The 23,042-nt window shown below is 48.8% G+C and overlaps 1 protein-coding gene across 1 annotated transcript in view; it reads right to left on the bottom strand.

The window, feature by feature from the left end:
* ZNF451 (zinc finger protein 451) overlaps positions 1–23,042 on the bottom strand; it is an 837,322-nt gene that overhangs the window by 744,614 nt on the left and 69,666 nt on the right. The window contains exon 3 of the mRNA XM_086926452.1: positions 6,171–6,296. Within this exon, the coding sequence (XP_086782578.1) occupies positions 6,171–6,296 (126 nt within the window). The remainder of the gene's footprint in view (positions 1–6,170; positions 6,297–23,042) is intronic.

The following is a 23,042-nucleotide window of genomic DNA, read 5'->3' as shown; positions in this document are numbered from 1 at the left end:
TTTGATATAACGTTCCTACTAACTTTGCTGTGGGGTTTTAGAGAGCCACCCCTGCGGGGACTAGCGGGGCGCTTTCTCTTTTTTTGGGAGATTATGCCTAGGGCTGGCTTCCCTACAGGTGCAGTTTGTGGGGCTGCTACTCCAGGAGTGTTAGTGTTGGAATGGCCTGCGGTTAGAGGGGACTTCGCAGCTTCACTAACAAGTACGGGGGGACTCGAGGCATCAAGTGTTTCGGAATTATAATCTGGGATCTGGCCTCCAGGTGATAAGATACTAGGAAGAGAAGAAGAGGAGTGTGTTGGGTCAAGCACAATACTTGGTGCTGTAGTAGTTACCCTTTCTATGCTAGCCCTAATGCAACTCACTCTCTCGTCAATAGTAGGCGACTCAATTATCAACAGAGGAGTTGGGGGAATTTGACCAGGGCTATCAGCTAGGGCAATGACGCCCAGAGAGGAGCGCTTGTTGGACATACTCAAGGAATCCCGTGATAACCTTCGCTCTGCCAAGATTATCTCCTTCTCAACTATGGAAACTGCACGGGTAATGAACTGGTCCATAGTACCTAGCACAACGTCTCCAGCAGATTTCTTTGTCTTACAGGATCGAGTACCTGAAGCCATTGTCCTGGTGACTTATCGTCCGCTTCACGAAACCAAGGGATGTGGCCCAGCCCGGCCTCCTCCGGCCCCGGACGGCCACAGACGGTCCCGCCCTTGTCCCGGGCTTCTCCCGGCGCGCTCCCGCGTAGCGGGTACGACTCCCTCCTTTTGTGTCAACAACTGATAGGATTTGATAGGCGGGGGGCGTGGCCAGCGGGGAGAGCAGCCCAGGTGTTGCAGGTTTGGGCGCGCAGGGGCTCCTGGATGCTGGAGTCCCTGCCTGCGCTCGCAGCCCCGCTGGTCAACTCGCCTCTCCCCGCGCTCTTCTCCACCGACCAGCAGACACCGGCAGCAGATGGCACGCTGCGGGACCCGCGAAGCGGGTCCGGCGAGGTGTCGGTCGGGAGGCGCTGAGGGTCCGTTCTACACAAGGGACAGCAGGAAATCCACGCACTTCCGAAGTCCAGGTGAGGTTTGGGCGAAAGAAACAGCTTTCAAGGGATACAGCATACTCCCTCTTAATAAATTTATAGAGGGGTGGAAAAGACTGAGGGACCAATGTTTCACCTGCCCAGGATGCCCATGTGTGAAGGAATCCCTACCCCACTTCTTGTTCGCTTGTAAGGCATACAAGAGGCCAAGATCAAGGTGGCTAAAACCAGTATGCAGGGAGTTGGGCGTCATATTTTAGGATTGCCCTACGTATCCTTTTAACAGATTAAACTTCATCTCCGTATATTGCTTGGTTTGTACGCACAAGGCTGCTAAATGAAAACAAAAACTAGATCATGCCTTAACTTTTAATATATATACATATTATTGCGACTGCACTTTATCCTCTTGTAACTACTCTTTTTAAATTGTACATAGTTTTTTTATCGTTTTTATGTCAAGAATTAGACAGAATACTTTTTAAGTAACATTTTATGTCTGGAAATGTTTAAATTTGTGTACTTTTATCATATAAATATATCGAATAAAGTATTATAACATATTCATCTAAAGCGCAGCATGCCACCATTGCTACAAAAGTAAATGCAATTTATTTGGCCTACAATTTATAGACTTTTGTTGCAATTGGTGTTGCAATATTTAGCGATGCCAATAGCTCAAACTTAATGCGAGACCTATTGCATTGCAAATGCTTGTTTGAGATTGGGATGTTAATGAGCAGGGGATGTGATCACAGGAGACATGAGTTACCTTGGGATGTCCATACGCTGGGCTATTAAGTGCCAATGATGCAATGAGCCGTGGTGTTATAACCCGGGATGTTATAAGTGGGGATGTTTTGGACCTGTGCTGACCCAAGGGGGCCCTAGACCCAGGGCGCTCTTGCACCAGGAGTGTCTGTATGTGTCTCGCCCAGGGTTAGAAAGCGCTGTGTAAATGCAATATTGCCCCTCCCCTATGCTGGTATGCAGGCTCGTCTGCAGGCTGCCAGAAGCCCCCCTCACTGCTCCAGCAGGAAGGGTTCCTTACTTAAAACATACATCTCCTCATAAAATATATAGAGTCTAACACTAACTGCTACTGTGGGAGCGGATGCGTTATCGCGTCAGGAGTCCAGACGGATAACGGTAGGGAGGTGACAAGCCCTGAGCCACTCATCTTCTACAGCACTTCCACGCCCTCACTTTCAGGAGCTTTAACACTAACCCTCTCCAAAGGCGGCAGCTCCCACCCAGTCTGAGTGTGTGCAAAGTGGGTGTGTACTTTGATGTCTTTAGCGCTTTAATGCGTACGGTGTACCTGGAGCAAATGATTCATACAACGATAATAATCATTATTGTGGATTTTGATGGTGATTGATGTTGTTGTTGCTGTTTCGTTATATATCTTATTGTTATAATTATGTTATTATTATGAGTGCATGACGTCGCGCCAGGCCCCTGTACTGAAACGAGAGTGGTTCGGTCCGGAGCCCCTTAGGGCGCTCACGTGGCCTGTGCCACGAGCTGTCGGACAGTGCACAGCCAGCGCGCGCTTCTCCAGATGATAAACAATGTAATGAGTTTGTAATAAGATTAGGGTCTGGTCCGTACCGCGCGCTGCCTGCCCGTGTCCCTCTGCAGTAGCTCTGTGGGGTTGTCGGTGTTGCCGTAACAGCAAACAGACCCCCTTGCACCCCAACCAGCGGATCGCGTGGCCCTGATCCCTGACCACTCCTCCTAGTGATCTGGCGCAACGCTTTACGGGCTGAGCCCGAGCCAACCCGAGCCCCCTCTAAGTCACCCCTCCCATCTCCTCACACTCCATCCCGCTCCCCAATTTACCACTTGGACGCAGTAAGCCCTCCCGGGAAGCACGCCCCGACACACCCAGGGAAAAGCCTCCAGAGTACAGCGCAAAGGAGCAAGTATTACTGGTACCCGCGGTCAGCGGTGCACTGTGCAAAAGGACAAGCAACAAGTTGCGAGTTCTCTCAGAAACATGTATTCTGGGAAATGAAGTTTTTATGACGCCCTACTTTAATTAGTACACTGTAAACAAAGGCTTTATCAGACTTTAACAATTAAAATTAGCTATGTTGTATATACATTGTGTTGTATGTGCCGAATCTGTGAAACGCGCATAACGAAAACCCCAAAGTGGAAGGCAATCAAAAAAAAAATTTCGCTCGATAAATTAAAGTCAGGCTGAGAAATGGAAGATCTTCAATAACGCGACCAGCGTTCATCCAGTAACAAGCCCCGTCCTTTTCAGACTGGAGCCCGGAGTTCCTGCTGGGATAAAAGGTTTCTTATTTTCTTTATGGGGCCATGTGGACCCATAAAGAAGATAAGAAACCTTTTACTTCAGCAGTAAGTCAAGGAACCCAATCTGAAAAGGACGGGGCTTAAAGAGAAAGAAGAACGTCACTAGGACCTCTTTTCCAATGGCTGGCCACCGTTTAGGAAGCCAGCCAATGGAGAAGAGGGGCGGGGCTTAACCTCGCTAGTGATGTTCTCTCTATCTCATTAAATCTGGCCAGCGAGACTGCGCAAGCGCAGCCATCGCAGGCTGAGACCTAAAAAAAAATGCAGGATCTGTACAAAGTTCGATAAAGCAAAACAGTGGCTCCCACAAGAAAAGTAGTGGAAGGAAATAAATACTTGAGTAGTGCTCCATGAGAGGGTTCAGCACATCATGCTGCCACGTGCTGACCACATACAATCAAGCATGTAAGGGGGACAATGAAGTAGACTAATAATAAGCAATAGGCGGCTGTAAGCCCACTGATAGTAAACAAAATGCCTTAAAGAGACAGCACCGGGTCTGTTGGGGGAGACCTCAAAAGGGGGTAGGTAGTTTGCAGGTGTTAGACGCTGGACCAACCACACACTGGGCACGACCAAATGCTGTGCGCAGCAGGAGGTGGCAAGATGCCCGCGCGGTTGGTTGCAGGGCCTCGGCTTGTGTCCAACCCCACACCACACACAGTGATGGGCATCTTACTTTTATTTATTAAAAAAAACTGAAATTCACTAACAAAAACAAAGGTTAAAGTGAAGTTATAGTTAAGAGAACATGTCAGTTAAAACACAGTTTTAAACTAAGAATACGATGGATAATTCATCAGTTATAGTTATCTCAAGTGAGTATTACTTGCGCTGTCACCATGCACTTCTTGTACCCTCACATATTACGTCACTCATAACATGTTTAATGACTGCATTAATAACATCCTTAAAGGCTTCTGAAATGACATCATTGACAACACTGTATATAGCGAGGGCACAAGTTAGTTACTTGAGATAACTATAACCGGTGAATTTAAAAATGATGGGCTGAATTATGGCCTAGCATATCTACCAGTGGGTGAGATGAACTCAAGTAATCCAAACATCATTCTTTTGCTTTCCCCAATAAATGTGGGAATACTCCTATGAATAGGAATTGCTATTTCTAAGTTTCTATAGGAATATCAAAAAATGGAACAAAAGCCACATATTATTCTTCTCTAGGCACGTAAAATCAGCTTCACAAAGTAACAAAGAATATAATCCTCTGGACGTATATACAATTCAGATATTTTGGAGTCCAGATTTCGGTACACTTCTATGTACAGGACAATATCAGCAAATGGCATGGTAGCCTGTAGCTCGTGTGCTCCTTCGTATTCTGGTTCTGGAACCAGAATACGAAGGAGCACACGAGCTACAGGCTAGACGCTACCATTCCATTTGCTGATATTGTCCTGTATATAGAAGTATACCGAAATCTGGAAACCAAAATATCTGAATTGTATATACGTACACAGGAGTATACTCTTTGTTACTTTGTGAAGCCCTGAAGAAGTCTCTTTGGGAGACGAAACGCTTTGGCTATAATAATTTGTCCTTGTGAAAACAATAAATAAAGAGAAATCCCTTTAAGAAACGTACATCTGGGATCTGAATATTTTTTCGAGTGCTCACTATTACTTGAACATAGATATTGAATTGCTATGATTTGTTAAACAGTGCTGAACCATTTTGTGTTGAAGGACACCTATAATTAGATAAACAAAGATATACATATTTACCCCTGAAAAAGTTATTTCAACCACACAAGTTCATTATAAAAGAGATCCTGCTTACGGCAGAGAAATAACAGGTTTTAAAAGTAAAAAGAGAAACCCAAGGAACTCATAGAATCAAAGTGTGATAATCTGTCCTCCAAGAGCACAGCATTTGAGACCTGGCTAAAGATCGCAGCAAAGAGAGCGGTTGAAGCACAAAGGAAAGTACATGGTGTTGCAAGCACAACTGTATTTTGGAGCTCAATAGCCCATCAAAAAGAGGATGCTGAAATTTACTGAGTTCCAGCAATGTACAGTGGCCTCCATCACCTGTCGGACAACAAATCAAAAGTTTATCGGAGGTACGATACACCGTTTGAAAATAGGAGATTATGGTCTTTGTAAGGTTCTTGTTACATTGCAGCCTTGCATGTGAGAGAGAATATGGAGGGCAGACCCACGATAAAAGGGATACGTTTTTTAAGTAACAATCATGTTCCAAAATTCAAATCCTGGTAAGTTCGATGGGAACTCTATTAGAAATTGGGGGTGCATATATACTCACAGACTAAAGGCTGCAGTGGAAGGCAAACCATATGGGACTTCATTAAGTTGAGGCTGAATGTTTATAAAGATTCATGAAGCAGGGACGTAGAGTACTGAAAGACCAAGCCTTTTTTTCATTACTATGTTTGGTAGTGATGATTAGGGAAAACATTTCGGCCAGTTTATCTGCAGTAGGACACCATATCAGTGGCTATCCTGTTAGCTAGTCTGTATCTCATTTTGAAGGAACTGGGGCTGCAGTGGTTTAACCAACGGCATACTGTATTTATGGAAATCCCTTACCTTACCCTTTCAAAAGTTTATGTATATATATGTCTTCAGAATGCCCTGGTCATACAGGGTCCCCTTCATACAAGCATAAGTGTTAGGAAAGAGAGTCTTATTTGGGGCAGAAAAAACAATCTTATTTAAAGTGCTAGATCATTTACTCAAATAAATTCAGATTTTCGCAAGTTTCACTAACAAACATTTCATTTAAAAATTGTGCACTTAAATCAGCCATGCATTAGGTACCTTACCAAAAACTTTCTATTCCGCGCTTCCTGCTCCTTCTTTTCCACCTCAACATGGCGTGCAAGACGGTCTAAAGTGGAAGCTACCCTATCCTTCTGCCAGTCAATGTAGTCTTTAGATTTCACTTTTCTCTGCAATCAAAAAAGAAAAGTTGGTAAAACGGAGGAACTGTTTTAAAAAGATGATACTTTAATTAACAGTGTGGGGTACACATTCCAACAGGCAGCAGCATAAAAAGTAAAGTACTAAAGGGACAATCAAAAAACTACTTCTTCAACATGGAAGAACTAAACAGAATTCTATGTCAGGAGTAAAGGCGAGGATTATGCTCAACTTTCAGTCCTATATTCATCTAAAGAAGACTTCAACATTAAGAGAAAAATAACACTTTTCACATTAACCCACAGGAAAGGGACTACAAAACTTGAATAATCAGTCTATATCCGTCCTCATATGGCATCGCTCTTCCTGACACCTCCTCTTTCTTGCCTGCTCCAGCAGGCAGATAAGTGCTCTCAATCTTTATTTCTCCAAGAACTGTCTGGCAATTGTGTTATCCGTTGTTTGATTGTTCTTTCTACTGTTGCTTGCTTTACGCTGTGGGACAGCACATGAGCGTGCCCGTCGCGGCTCGTTAAGAGTTTTTGAGTTCATTAACTCCATGGTCGCATGAGTGAGATGCGAGGCGGGGCATAGAGGGAATATTCCTCTTTGTGAAGTTCTCAGGGTCCTGATGGTCCGCAGCTGACCGGTATCAAGCGCTTGAAACGCAGTCAATGCATATTGCATGAAGCGTTTTGGACTCCGGCAGGTTTGTTTTCTCTAGGTATTCGAGAGGACCCGCTGTGCTGGAATTGTAAAAAAATAAACTGGGGATCTAGCCCATCTCATACTGTTTTGCGAGGCTGTCTCATCTTTTTGGGACAAGGTTTTTGTTTTTCTTTCCCAGATATTTAAATGTGAGTTAAAAGGGGAGTTTGCTGTATTGGTTTCTGGTTTTTTTGAAGGTGGATACCTGTTCCGATACCGACAGGGCTCTACTGGACCTTCTACTTACATCCGCCGTAAAGATGGTGCTCAACAATTGGAAGGACACACACAAGACCTCGTATATGGATGAACTGGGTCACTCACCTTAGAGGAGCGGATAATATTGCTTTACAGAACTCTCCATGGAAACCCCAGTTTAGACCACTATGGGAATAACTGGACATCTATTTTAACACACACAAACCTCCGTGAACATACATGTTTTGGAACCACCTTATCTAATGTTTCTGTATGTTTAATATATATGTTGTTCGAGTATCAATTTTCTTCTTCGTGCCTGCAGTGAAATGTTTAATAATCGGGTTTTATTGAAATATAAGTTTCAACAAAAGGTTGCTCTTGTCTCTTCTCGGATAGGTTTCCTATTTCTTTTTCTCTCTTTTTCGTTCTTTTCTTTTTCTTCCTTCTGTTTTGATTGGAGTATTTCAATTCCTCATCTTGAGACTACATGTTATGGAATTCTAAATGGATCATTTGTTTAGGATAATGGGTTTCTAGGCTGTGTTTCATGATAAAATGTCAGTGGTTTTGTACCCCAAATGTGTAATTTACTCACTTGCTTTGTTATATCTTTTTTGGAAAAATTTAATAAAGGATTTGAAGCTAAAAGAAACGTAGTCATTGCTGCGGAGCCTTTTGCCTCAGGAATTCTCCCACAGGGTGCCTGTAAGCCTTGTATGCCACGTTGGTGTCTGAAGCCTTTGTTGACGCCAGTCATCGTGCGGGTCTGCCTTTCTCCATTTGCAGTCACTTACAAGACAAAACACTCAGTTCTGCCGCTTTTTGCACATCGAAATTTTAACTGGTGCCAATCCAGTGCCAGATTACAACCCTTGCTGTGTATACAAAATATTCACAGAAATTGCGCGTTGTACTCCATTTACCACTACACAGTGTCTGCCATCAGTGCCCTGATTGTAGTATTATGGAGGCCAGGGCTTTAGGTGGGATGAAAAAACTGGGGGTCTCTCAAAGGGGTGTGACCAATGTAATTAGGGGGGTGACCAATGTAATTAAGGGTGTGGTTTTAAAACACGTAAGTTAAAAATCTGTGCTTAGCAGAGTGTATTTTGCTATTTCTGTCATTGCATCCTTATATATGATGCAGCACGTAACATAATACCTACAACAAGTCAGAACTATTGGCTTTATCAATGGTTGTTAGTTGTATAAGATAAATTAGCAGCAGCTATGGCTTGTACAAAATATTGAAAAAGCTTCCACTTAAAGCCCTGATGACACCACCACGATGTTGCTGCTCCTGAGTTTCAACAAGAGAAGGGAAATACAGAGAGAAAATGGCTCTCTTTAAAGGATTTCCCTTTCACTACAGCACTCACCTGGCATGACGTCATGCAGTAATTTATCCATTAGTGACAAGTGAGCCGTGTGAGCATGCGCACATCGATGTGCCTGCTGTTACCGCAATACGGAAAAAAGGACCACCTGTGTCAGTGCACAAAGTAGAGCCCAATAGAGACCAGCTTTGAGGACCCACTTAAAAAAAACTGCTGGTGCTCAGCCCCGGTGAGGCCCGGCCCACTTAAAGCACTGATGGAGGCGGACTATGTGGAGGAGGAATCCTGTGCCGTCCTGCCTTTGGGTGATTAATTTTCTGACACAGTGGATGTCTCCAACCAGCAAGCAGTGTCCTCTAGTATAGCGCCCTTAGAACAGCACTTACTGCATTACACTATACCCAGCCCAGGATTCAACACAAGCAATAGTGTAAAGCGGACTCAAGGATGGACCTAGCACTTTCGAGCCCCTGATAAATGGATTCCTGGCCAGGCCAATCCCATTTGGGATTAGGGATGATTCAGTGGCGCTGCTAGACCCACTGCCGGATGGCAACCCCTCTAGTTCACCTTCCCGATAGAGGATGACAACGATTCCCATGGGGATTCCAATGAGGACCCAGGCCCTTTCTGTACGGGGCGTCCATCCCCGAAATGCACTCCCACTCCCTCCAATGATGACAGGATGATCCTTTGGATATGCTAGACCCCTAATGCACCTCATGCCGGCGGAATGGGCCTCATCTGCTAATGTCGCCAAATATGTGGCAAAGAGCGTACACCAAACACTTGAGAAAGAAGCACGCACCCACCTACGGGCCGAATGCCCCCGGCCCTCCATAGCATATAAGGTGGCTCTCAACCCAGACATAGATCCCCGCATGGCCACCTTCTTGGCATAAATTATTAGAGACCCCAATAAAGTTATAGATCGGTCCTGGAGCTCCTGCCAGGGCAAGCTTCTGGATAGACCAGGGCCTCTCACAAAAATCCTGGAGTTGGGAGAGGCTGCAAAGGCTTCTGGTGCACCGCTCTCACCGGAATCAATTTCTGGCTGGGCGCAATGCTCTCTCATTTTTCGAGGAAATTCGATCTGGCTTTATCCACAGAAAGGCGGAGGTCATTATTGATAAACTTTGATCTTAAGCTCAGAGATTTGGCTCCCTCCCCCGAACTCCAAGGAGAAGGCTACAGCCAGAACCAGTCCCCACCAGGGAAGTTCTTCCCCTCCGGAGAGGCCAGAAGGGTTGTGACAGAGGTTCCTCCAGAGGTCAATTCCATGGGAATCAAGCAGGTGAGAGTATGCTCATCCTCCCATCAACAGGTGGGGGGCAGGTTGGCATTCGTCCTATACAACTGGGAAAAGTTAACCTCAGATCTGAGTCTTACAGACGGTTAAAGGGTTCCATATAGAGTTCTACGGGTCCCCATTGGTAACCATCCACGCCCACTAGTCTTCTCCGAAGCACAATTCGCCTTAGTATATCAGGAAGTGGCAGGCTTGCTTTGCGCAAATGGGCCATCGTACCAGCCGCTCTTCACGCAGGAGAGTTTGAGCAATATCTTCCTCTTAGAGAAGTGCGACAGGGTCAAAAGCCATGTCACCAACTTAAAGGAGTTCAATGGCTGGCTGGTTTACCGCCACTTAAAAAAATGGAAGGAATCAATTTGATCTGCGACCTCCTCAAGCCAGATGCATAGTTGACAATCCCGATTTTTCAACCCCACCACAAGATTCCTGCTATTTAGGTGGAGAGGGCAGGCATTCGAACTCCAAACACATCCTTTCGGTCTCTTGTCTGCTCCTTGGCACGGCAAGATGGTTGCAATGCTGTGAGGCTCTGACATTACAGAGCCACCATCCACAAAATATCTGCTGCATTTATCGATTCAGACACCAGCTAGTAGACGGAGGGCCCTTCCTATTGCTTACTTAACCCCCATATGCCACTTGCACGTAGGCTCCCTTCTACTGGACAAAAACACGCGGACCTTGCCCTAAAGCTGCGCTGGGGAAAATGGCTGCTGCCGGGCCGCAGTAGGCCGCACTATCGCTTCGGGCCTGGACGCGACATCTGCTGCCCGTCTCCCCTGCAGATGTCGCGTCCAGGCCCCAAGCTGCTGTGCGGCTCAACTTGACGCCGCCGTAGCATTGTGCTGCTCTATGTGACCGCGGCTTGTATCAAGTGAGGCGACCGCTGTAAAGTGGCAAGCGGCGGTGCCTGGGAATTAACTGTGCGACGGTCCTTACCAGCTGAGGTGGCCCCCTACGGAGAAGCAGAACATCACTGGATCTCATATGCGCATGTCGACGCTGGTTGCGTTGAGTGGGATCGGGGCCAGACGGTGATCTGAGCTGCAGAGGAGGGCCTGGAGTGGGGCCGCAACCTGCGGCTGGCGCGGGGTGCTTCTTTGCTGGGTCTGCAGCTGGGCCTGCCGCGCAACAGGCTTCTGTGGTACCTGCCATACTGCCCGAACGGCCCACGGTTGACAGTGCATGTCCCCCCCTGCTGGTTCACATACCTATGCCGCTTGCCCTGTGCTTTGTTGAGGCCATCTACCCAGGTGGTGGCCATTACTGTGCTGGAGCTTCCTATCGTCTGACCTAAGTGGTGCTCAATACTTTCATCTCATTTGCCTGGAGCGCGCTGCCTCCCCTTTGCTTGCTGCCTCACATACCTGGCTTGCTTGGATAGATCCCTGGGCGTGCTCTTGCCAGTGTAACAGATCTCCAAAATTCCTCATTGCAAGGGCCTGCGGTGACATTCAGCGCTAGACATATAGTGCTGTTGTGAGACTGTGAGAATATAGCGGTACACCGCCATTTGGTTTTCCCTCAGCTGCATTGGCAACATTTTCTTCACAACTATCGGGAGGACTGATAAATCCCAGCCGCGTCTCACCTTTGAGTTGCATTGGGCCCCCAAGACACCGCAGAATACAGCTATCAATTCTGAGTCCATTAAGGGCGCGATGGCTGCGGAGAATCACCGACTTGACCTTAGGTCTTCCCAGCTCGAGAAACAAAACCTGCACATGCGGGAGGCTGAATACAGGTTCTCGGCAGCTGAATATGGCCTAAGCTCGGTCACAGATAAAACCCTCAACATGGAGAAAGTTCTGGCTCTTATCCAAGCAAAAAATGAAGATTTGGAGGCACGGTCCCTGCGCAATCTCCGCATCACCGGACTGCCAGAATCGACAAATGTGGGCAAGATGGATACTTACATTGAGCTTCTAGTTTCGGACATTTTTGGTAAAGAGCAACTATCCAGCATGTTTATAGTGGAGCGAGCTCACCCCTCCTTAGCTGCTCGGCCGGTCCTGGGGGACCCTAGTCGCCCCATAATAGCCAGAGTTCTCAATTATAGGGATCGTGACACTATTCTGTGTCTAGCCCGGGAGAAAGGTACCATTGTTTATCAAGGTAACACACTGGCCTTCTTCCCTGATTTTACGGTTGTCGCTCAGGCAGCTAGACGCAAACTTGCCACTGTGAAACAGCTTTTGCGTACCGAAGGGGTCCCCTACGCCATGTTGTACCCGGCCCGGCTTCGTATTGGTGTGGATAACGACAGTAAGATTTTTTCCTCTCTGAAGGCCGCAATGGACCATGCCAAGCAGCTTAAACCTAGGCGACGAGAATCTTCTGTTGCATCTGAGGAAGAGGAATAGCGCAACGTTGGGCTCCCTGTCCAAAGCTGAGGGACTCTTATTGCCTTCTGCTTTCTGTTGTTTGCCTAATTTGGAGGGTATTCAATGTCAACAGTCACCGACGATTTTTCTTTGTACAATGTAGATGCCCAACATAAATGTTGTTATATACCTGGTTCTGCAGCCTCTTTGTTCCCATGTCTGCTAGGCTGCTCAGCTACCTCTTTTTTCGCTGGGCGAGCTCCTCACACAGGCTCTGTCTATGTTCTTCAACGCTCTAGGCCCTCAGTGTTGACATATCCATGTTGGCTAGCGTTATCTGGGACACTGTAGTGCTCAGGTTTAATGGTGTAGGACTACTGTTGTTCATATGCAATGACTGTATGTGGTTTCTTTTAGCTCTGTCACCCCCTACCTAGTAGGAGGCATGCATCTCTCTGTGCCCCCCGAAAATGGGTGTAACCCACATTTATATTGTTGTTCTAGGGTGGGGGGTTGGGTGCTGGGATGGCTATAGCATGTTTGGGTTGCTGAAGTGGGTGGGGGGTTGTGGGTGTTTGGGGTGGGAACGGCAGAATGATATTTATACTTTTCTGGACGTACAGCTTGAGTATACTTCTGTCCTCTGAATGTTATCGCTTAACTTACACCGTTTGTTTCAAGGTATTTCCTCATGTTGACCCTTCATGATGAGTAACGTCATCAAATTTCTCACTTGAAATGTACGTGGACTCAATATGCTAAAAAAGATTAGAATGATGTTCTGCATATTTGGATCGTATGGGAGTGCATGTTGTCCTTCTGCAAGAAACTCATCTGACCAAAGACACTGCTAGCAGAATCGGTGCGCGCTGGGCAAGTGCAAAGGTGTTCTCCTAATCATCCTATGCTAGGGGTGTCTGAATCCTAGTGAAGAAGGGAGTGCCCTTCACAGTCATTAGCACTTCAGTGGATGATTGTGGCCGAATTGCGATACTACATGGCAGGCTGGGCGGAGAGAGTGTATTACTTGTCAATGTTTACGGGTCGAATGTGGATGACCCTTCGTTTTATTCCGATGTATGGCGCAGGATATCACTGTTTCTGCCAGCAGAAATCATTTTGGGAGGGGATTTCAACCTATGTTTAGATGTCGACATGGCAGCGGTGAAGCCTGGCCCAAACGGGCTGCTGACATGCGACTGGGTTTATTGGACACAGGACACGTCCACGACGGATGGCGCCAACACTACCCTTCTGGCCAGGAAAGCACGTACACCTCTTCGATAAATGGCTCTTGGTCCCGCATTGATTTTTGGCTCGTTTCAAAAGTGGTTTGCACCTGGACGGTAACGGTGTAACATGAGGCCGGCACTCTGTCCGATCACTCTCCGGTGCTCCTTTCGCTACAGCTCCCAGCTTATCAGTCACCAAGTTTTGCGTGGCGGCTTCAACCCTCTGAAAGATCCAGTATTTAAGTAAACTTTCGCTGAGACGATTAGGAATTATTTTAGAGAAAATTAAGGCACAGTGGATAGTGCGGGAGTGCTCTGGGAGGCATTTAAAGTTACCAAGAGGGGAGCTTGTATTGGGGCACAATCTGGGGTTCTGCGGGAAATCCGACATAGAATGAAGAAATTGGTGTCTGATATCGCTGTATTGGAACAAGACTTTGAATCCGATCCCACCACTGCCAAATTAGCGGCAATAAGAGAGTTGGTTACAACCCGATTGAGGAGATGCATAACTATCTCGGCAATGTGGTGCTTGGATGACTGATGCCCATCGGGAATATCTTGTACAGCCATTCGACGAGGAGGATGTCAGGGAAGCTATTATGTCTCTCAGTGGCGGTGCGTCAATTGGGGGCGTTGGGGCGTTGCCCCACTAGCCTGGACGACCGCACTGCCAACAGGTGTTAATAAATAAGTATTTTTAATTCCAAATTGAAAAATGAATCGGTGCGCCGAGCGCACTAAGGCCCTGAGAGAAGCCCGACAGGATTGGGCATCCATAAGGAAGTGGGCCGGCCCGTGGGGGGCAGGGCTGCGCCAGAGAGTGGCAGGCAGGCAGAGGGTGACGTGACTGTACTGCGAGTGCGCATGTAAAAGGCCGGAGAAGACCGGATTTCAACTGGCCCGCATATGCGCACACTTTAGACTACCCCCTCTACCACTATGGAATATAGGCAAGGACCCGGGGCCCCGGGTCTCAAAATGGGCAGATTTCCGTCTGCTCTGAGCCAATCCTGGCGCAGTGGCGCTGCTAACTCTGCGCCAGGATTGGATGCTGCAGCAGGATGATGCCGCGCGTGGGTGTTGGCTGGTCTGAGCCAGACTCGTCGGTGATTGGCCATTTGTCCCGCCTCGTCACTGCGCGTGCTGGAATCATGCCAGAGAGCTGCCAGTCACGACAACAACACCGTAAGTGAAAGTGGAAGTAAGTGGATCATGTGATGACTGTCTGAGTCATAGTGAGACTAGAGTCAGTGAGCGCGTGACTGAGTCTGAGGACGGAGTGACCAACTACTCATTGTTGTGGGAGTCGTCGTCGTGACCACCAGTACTGCGTGTCGTGTGTGGATTCGACTGTCGGACCGCCTGCTGCCACCCACGTAAGAAAGACAGTTATTTATTTATGATTTTCATGTGTGTCATCATGACGAAGCTGTTTTTTGTTTGCTTATACGTAACGTTATTTTTATTATTGATGCATGAGTGACTCCGTGCCAGTATTAAGAGTCAAAGACGAACCTCATATTTGGAGTCAGTCAGGTCATGATATACTAGAGTCAGTGGTCGCGTGACTGAGGAGTGAGTGACTACTACTCATCATTGTTGTGGGAGTCGTCATGGCCACCAGGTCCAGTACTGCGTGTCGTGTTGTGTCGTGTGTGGACTCGGACCGCCTGCTGCCACCCACAGTTATGATCATCATGTGTGTCATCATGACGAATCGGTTTGGTTATACATAACGTTATTTTTATTAATGATGCATGAGTGACTCAGTGCCACTGGCCGGGCCCGGTCATAGTAGTAGTTCAAACAAAGACGGTCCGGACCTTTAGGAGTCTCAGTCTGGTCATACACTACTAGAGTCAGTCAGCAGTGGGTGCGTGAGTCTGACTGAGGAGTGACAATTGTTGTGGGAGTTGTGTCGTCGTGACCACCAGTACTGCGTGTCGACTCGAGCACATTTACGAAAAACGAGAACCTCTGACAAAATACAATATATGGCTAACAATCAGTTTAGGGGAGAACCTCGGAGCATACAGATTTCACTATTTCTGAAGGACATGGCAGTATTAATATAATATAAAGCAATATTATGTGTGTTTACTTAACAGCCGGCTAGTGTTTCTATGGACAGCCATCTTGTCCTAAAATAGTATTTTACCAGGGCCAGTAGGCATTCTTCGAGAATCGAGTGCCTTTCATGTGTTTATATTGACCATGTGTGTGGCCGGGCCCGGTATATCAGACTCCAGCTCGGTATGAAAACGTCAGAGTCTGAGCGCCGTCCAACGGCAGCCAATAAACAAAAAATCATTCTCCAGTCCTTTGTGTTATCGGGAAATCAAAACAAACTGATTTCTACCAACAGAAATGGTGCTGATTGAATGCAGAGGCCTTTAAATAGTGCGGCACGCTGCAAGTACATCTTTCTGCAAAGCAAAGCCGCTGCAGTGCCAGATGAAGGCTCCGCACAAGCGCCATTTCTGCATGGCGTGGCGCCGGTGGTGTACGCGCGCTTATCACGGTTATGTGACGTGGTTTTGATACAGTTAGGCTCACCCATCAACATTCCAAGCAGGGCTAGCCTTTGGCATTGGGTAACCGGGCGCCGATCTTCAGAGGGGTGCAGGAGTGGCGTACAACAGCTGAGCCTCCCTCTAACCTGGGGCTAGAAAGAAAAGTGTAGTAAACACACTGTTCTAAGTCTGTCTGTCTTTCTCCCTTCTTTCGCTCCCCCTCACCTTCCCCTACTTTCTCAACACACTGACAATTGAAGATGACAAGTGCGTACCTTGTGCCAAGTTTTATTTCGCCCAGGGCTCTGTTTGAGCAGAGAACAGCAGCTCTGATTGCAGGCCTTGATACTGCCATGCTAAGCAGTCTGACAGACAGAGAAATATGTGTGACGAGAAATTTTGAAATCAACACAAGATGTGTTAATGAGGCTCGTAAAGTTAAGCTGACATGTGATATTTTCTGTTTTAAAAAACATATTAGGAGGAACTACTACACCTGTCAACATCGAAAGTAAAGAGTTCAAATCATAATTAAAAAGAAGGTGGTTTCCTTCAAGCCAGCAACAGCTACAGCATTCGAGGGCTTCCCCGCGCAAATTAACTGCCCCAAGCCAAGACAAATCATTGATTCCCCATGTTAACTCCCATACTTGCCTACTTGGTGTAAATCTATTCAGCTCACTGCTTTCGAGCAATGTGCTTTTAAATTGGTTCCCATGGTGATCTTGAAGGGGATAACAATGTAGGCATCACTGGACTGTAGGTGACAGGTCCCATGGGACCGTAATTCCAATGTGGCCTCATGAGTTTTTTCTTCCTTGGACCTTTCGGGTACTGCACAACCGGTCCCACTGTACCGAGAATTGAAAGCAGCCTATAAAAAGAGGGGGTTAGCAGACTGTGGCCCCACGACCATTTTCTGTAGGTAAAAACAATCTGTGTGGTTCTCAGCATTGTATCTTGAAGTCTGTTATGAAGCTCTGTTATACTGAATAAGCAGCTACCTAGTATGTTATATGACAGCTCTTTAATAATGTAATACCTGCACTTTCACAATTGCTTTATTAACATTCCTGCTTTCTCCAATTTGCTTGGAAATGCACCATTTTCCACTATTTTTTCAAAATTTTCTCGGGGGGAAATCCCCCCCGAACTCTCCTTAGGGGGTTTGGGCTCGCTCGCTACGCTCGCCCGCTATGGTGCAGTATGATTATCAGTTTCCATCTCAGAGGATGGGGACCGAGACCAGACGGAGGGGGGCGCCGCGGGCCAGGTACCTGCGGACGACATCTGGGCAATGTTTCAGAAGCTAAAGAACGGCCTGAAGGGAATAGACTCTAAAATGGACGCCCTGGCTGACCAAATGGATGAAATCACCCAGCGCATGGAACAACAGGAAGGACGGGTGAGTGTCCTTGAGACGCATGTGACAGAGACGGAAGAGGGTCAGACCGAGGTGAAAAGTGGATCCGGGGCATATACAAAGTGCTAGAGCTTATACACCAAAAGAATGAGGATTTGGAAGCTCGCTCGAGACGAAATAACGTACGCATTACCGGAGTTGCGGAATCCTCAGACATTCCTAACATGGAATCTTTGTGGAAGACCTGTTCGGCCCCAACTTGTCCCCGATGTTTCTCATAGAAAGGGCATACAGAACACCAGGTCCGCGACCCAAGTCGGGTGCACCTGCGAGGCCAATATTGGCGAGAGTTCTGAATTATAGAGATCGCAACACGATACTCCGGCTTGCAAGAGAAAAGGGAGCTATTCAGTATAAAGCCAATGAGATCGCTCTGTATCCGGATTTTACTTTGCAGGTTCAGGCGGCGAGGAGAGAGTTCATCCCTGCTAAGCAGATTTTTCAACAAATTGGAACGAAATACGCCTGGATATATCCGGCCAAGTTGAGGGTGCAGGGACCTGGGAAGCCCACCTTTTTCACCTACGCTAAGGCCGCATTGACATTTGCGAAGCAGATGGCAAAGGACCACAAATCGCAGAAGACGCAAGCCGATGGACAATCACAGGACAGACTCAGAGATAATGATTGATTTTGAATGGCGCGAGCAGACAGCGGCAGAGCCAGTCGGAGATTGCAGAAGTTGAAGGCCTGAAGATGGCAGAATTGGGGTAAGGTGATCGCCCTGATAAGGTGTATGGGACGTGATTTATACTGCTTATTGGGGGCTACCTTGGATGACTGGAATAAGAGTGTCTTTGGGCGGGTTGCGTGAGTGCTAGCGCAATGGTCGAAGCTTGACCACCCTGCCATGAGCGCAGGGGTTTATGCCGGAAAACCCGACGTACCCATTGGGATGATTCCCCTAGTTTGGCTGTATTTTTTTACTTGGGGACAGTTGAGGGGAGGGGGGCTCCACAACCTGATTGGGGGTGTTGGTGTGGCAGGTGGGAAGGAAGATGGGTTGTTTCCTTTACATACAATGCCGTTCCGAGCTCTGACGACAAGACGGAGAAAGTGTTCGATATATTGGATATGTTGTTATGATGTATTGCCACAAGGTACTGGCCTGAGACTGAAAGAGTACAGTTTAAGAGGCTATTGCGGTAACAAACCTGGCTTTGCTGATGGACTGCTACTTCCCTGACTGAGATGGCAGATTCAGATAATATTAATACACTGAAATGTCTTACTTGGAATGTGCGCGGCCTCAACGACCGTAGAAAGACTAGGCTCATACACTCCTATTTGACGAGACATGGGGTGGATATTTGTTTTTTGCAGGAAACGCACCTGACTGGCTCAGCGGCGGGGATACTTAAGAACAGACGTTGGGAGGTGGTGGTAGAGGCTGGGTACTCCAATTACTCTAGAGGGGTTGCAATGCTCATGCGTAGGGGACTGCACTGGCGCACACACATTATCACAGATAAGGAGGGCAGATACATAATATTGCAGGGGGAGCTATGTCACACGCCTTTGGCCTTAGTCGATACGTATGGCCCAAACACTGATAGTCCGGACTTTTTCCAGCATATTTGGCACGAGCTAAAAAAAAACTGGGGGAAAACGCAATACTGGGGGGGGGGGGGTAGGGGGGGGGGGGAGGCGAGGGGGGATTTTAACGTAATATTTTCAACTGCCCTAGATAGGCAGGGGGCTTCACGAACGCACCACCCGAAAATGGCGGAGATACTCCACGAGATAATAGAGATAATCGATGAACTCTTCCTAATTGATTCCTGAAGAGCCACACACCCTACGGCTAAGGAGGGAACGTGCATCACGCATCATAGAAATGTGTGGTCGAGACTGGGCTTTTGCCTGCTCTCCAGAGACATGCACGCATGGCTGACAGATGCCACACATCTTCCCCGTACCCTATCGGATCATGCACCCGCCCAGATAAAACTACGCCTTCCCCCGGCGTACACGCAACCGTTCTCAGGCGATTCCCATCGGGTGCTCTACGAGAGCTAGTTTTCCGAGAGGAGCTCCGTTAAAGGATTGAGGGGTACTTTGAAATAAACGATGGGTCGGTTCATTCGTCAGGTGTTCTCTGGGAAGCCTTTAAGGCGGTAACTAGAGGAGACTGCATAGCGATAAAAACTGAGGTACGTAGGGACATCCGCACCACGCTGAGCAGACTGGAGCGTGATATTGGGGAGCTAGAACGACAGCAGATGCGAACTTCGTCACAGGCAACTGCAGCTACAATAAGAACTAAACTCACAGAATTCCAGGAAGAGGCTGAGAGAGAGACCGCATATTTGCATAAATATGCACAGGCCGGGCGATATGGGGAGAGCGATAGGCCCGGTAGGACATTGGCAGGCTTGCTTTGCACACCCAGAGGTGCCTCTTATATATCAGAGCTCCATACCGAGGGTGGAGCTGGGCTTCACACTCCGCCTGATATTTTAGAAGAATTTGCACACTATTATTCCACATTATATACCTTCCAAACGACCCCGTCGCAGGCAGATATAACTGACTACTTAGACGAAATAGCTCTGGCATGGTTTAATGACTGTGCTCGTAAATATATGGAGCTGCCAATAACAGTTGAGGATGTAAAACAAGTGATAAGTGGCTTGCCGGGAGACAAGGCCCCTGGGGCAGATGGACTGACGGCGGCCTTTTATAAGGAATATGTTGATATTTTGGCCCCCAGATTGCTGCAGGTGTACATGGAAGCCATGGAGACAGGGGTTCTGCCGCCTACGCTGCGCGAAGCAACTATAATTGCTATTTTGAAGCCGGGAAAAGACCCTGCCAGGGCAGACTCGTACCGCCCTCTGTCTCTGATCAACTTAGATACTAAGATATATGCCAAATTAATAGCAAACAGATTACAGCCCATGCTACCGCAGATAGCCCTGACAGATCAATCGGGTTTTAGACCAGGCCGCTCCACCGCCCACAACCTGCGTACCATTTTTGGCGTCCTACATTATTTGGCACCCCATGTGCAGACCACGGCTGCCCTACTTGACGCCACAAAGGCATTCGACTCCTTAGAGTGGTTGTTTCTATTTACACTGCTTACGCGACTGAGTTTTAGCCCACTATTTCTTAGACAGATCCAGGTGCTGTATACGGACCCAATGGCTAGAGTACAGATGAATGGTCACATATCCCAACCCTTCTTCATAACCAGGGGTGCCCATTATCTCCCCTATTATTCGCAATTTCTACGGAGCCGCTTGCGGCGAAACTCCGCCAACATCATGCTGGCAAGAGCATGGGATTCACCACAAGGGGCATAATTGTCTCAATGTGTGCAGATATGACGATTTATCTGATCAACCCCCGTGATAACTTTGATATGCTAATGTGGGAATTTATACGATATGAGGGACTAACGGGCATGGGGGCGTGGCTTGAGGCGCGATGCGAGAAGACGCGCGCGGGTAGAGCTCCTGCCTGAGCTCCCCTCTCCCGGGCCGCTTCTCCGGGATAATTATCCTCAGAACCCGCAAACTTCTGGCGGACCTACACGGGATCCTAACCCACCCGCGGACCGGCTGTGGAACGAATCGGAGGTCGGGGTCCGCAGCGGGACAACCCACACGGCAGTGGCCGGCACTGACGCGACCCTCCCTGGGTTCCCTCACAACGCGAGGCCGAGGCTTCGACACCGGAACTGGGCCAGACCTCGAGGCCTGCGAACGACCGGACCGGACCTGGCGAGGTCCACCGGAGTAGCTGCCCGGACACCAACACGCCATCGGACCCCCCCCCCCTGCCTAAGCCCCCGCCGACGACTGTGGTGAAGAGCCAGGGGAGACTGGAGACCCAGGCGAAACCGTCGCCCAGGTGGCTGAACACGAAGGCGCCATAACGACCACAGAGCGCCATAACGACCACAGAGCGACGTGGCCACATCGGCGACCCCCCCCTGGGGACAGAACTTGACCGCACTGGGGTGAGTGCAGAAGGAGGGCGATATCAGTGCAGGGACAGCGGCTCCCCCCACACAGCTACTCTCAACTGCTTGGGGCGCCCAGAGACACGGCCGGGCGCACCCTGACAAGACTCACGCCACCTGGGGCACCGAGACAGTGAGCACTATTCCCCCCTGCCCACCTCTATTAAACCACTTCTGCCACGACGCTTGCCTTCTGCGGCGCGAAGAGGGTGCTAGGCCCTGACCGTGACCACCATGCGGCAGCGGCAGTGAATTTGGGGGCGGCCTGCCATCAAGGGACTGCGCACACCCTGCAGCGCATGCAAGACGCTCCTTTGTACCCCCATTCAACACCAGAACCAGGCCAAAGCAGTCAGCACTTGACTCGGTGAACTGGCGCACGTGAGGTGCTGAAACCGTACCGGGATTGCCCGCCTACCTCCGCCATTACGGGATGCAGCTGTGAGGATCCGACACCCCCGCCGCCCCCACACTTTCGACGATACAACACTGAGGGACGCCCGGAGGAATGGACATGACGATGGAAAAGTGAAAACAGCGGGAGGTGACGAGCAGGACCCACCCCCCCCCCCACCGGAGGGTAGGCACAGCTCTGCGACCTGGGACCCCAACGCTGGCTGCAACCACACAGTTGATGCGAGGATTCAAGCTGCCACATGCTAGAGCATCCGCCCACGACTGGTGATTACCCTGCCTAACTCAACGACCTGTCACCATCGGCTGTTGCTGACCCTACTGCTCGGGCCTCCTTGTAGCTGCGCCGGACATAAATATCTGACCTGCCGCACACCTGAACTGACCCACTGGCGGACAGTCCGAGCGCAACTGCCACACCTGGCTCATGTCTGGAGGGGTGAAGATGCGGACCGGCACTGGAGGCACGGCATCTAAAGGGAAAATTTCCAAAACAACATCCACGGTCGATGCAGAGATGGTGACGTCCGAGTTGGATAATGAGCTCGCCGTCATGGAACGACTGGAGGAGTCCTTGCAACAAACTCGCACCTCACTCGAAACCAAAATAGACAGTGTGGCGATCGACCTGACCCACCTCAAGGCCGATCATAAGAAACTCCAGGAGCGTACTACCACCTTGGAGGGGACAGGGGCAGAACTGAAACCCGCGGTGGACCAGGCAGACAAACATATCTGCGATCTGCTCAACAGAGTGGAGTTTTTGGAGGAACGGGCGGAGAATGCAGAAGGACGGGCACAGAGAAACAACATCCGCCTCGTGGGTATCCCAGAGAAATGGGAGGGGACTGACCCCACCTGGCGAGTGGAAGATTGGCTTCGCAATTTGCTACCGGAGGGCAGGCTATCGCCTCACTTCGTGGTGGAGCGCGCCCACCGGATACCCACGAGGCCCCTCCCCCCGGGATCAAACTCCAGGCCACTCATATTTCGAGTCCTGAACTACAGAGACCGCGACACTATATTGCGGGAAGCCAGGAAACTCAGCGACATCCAAATAGACAACGCCACGGTGATGTTTTTTCCGGACTATACCATACAGGTACAAAGGCAGCGTCATTCCTTTCTAGCAGTGAAAAGACGACTACGGCAGGCGGACCTCAAGTACTCGCTACTCTTCCCTGCGAAACTGAGGGTGGTGGCACAGGACAAAACTCACTTTTTTACCAGTCCAGAGGAAGTGGAAGCCTGGCTTGACGGAGGGGCAACCGAGACGCCCAGGAGGGCACATGGAACCACCACTTTCCCGCGCGGACCACGACGCCGCCGCAGGCGTAG

The sequence above is a fragment of the Lissotriton vulgaris genome, chromosome 6 (genome assembly GCF_964263255.1).
Source record: "Lissotriton vulgaris chromosome 6, aLisVul1.2, whole genome shotgun sequence".
Taxonomy (NCBI): Eukaryota; Metazoa; Chordata; class Amphibia; order Caudata; family Salamandridae; genus Lissotriton; species Lissotriton vulgaris.
Note: the sequence above shows the minus strand (reverse complement) of the source record. Positions and strands in the feature narration are given on the sequence as shown.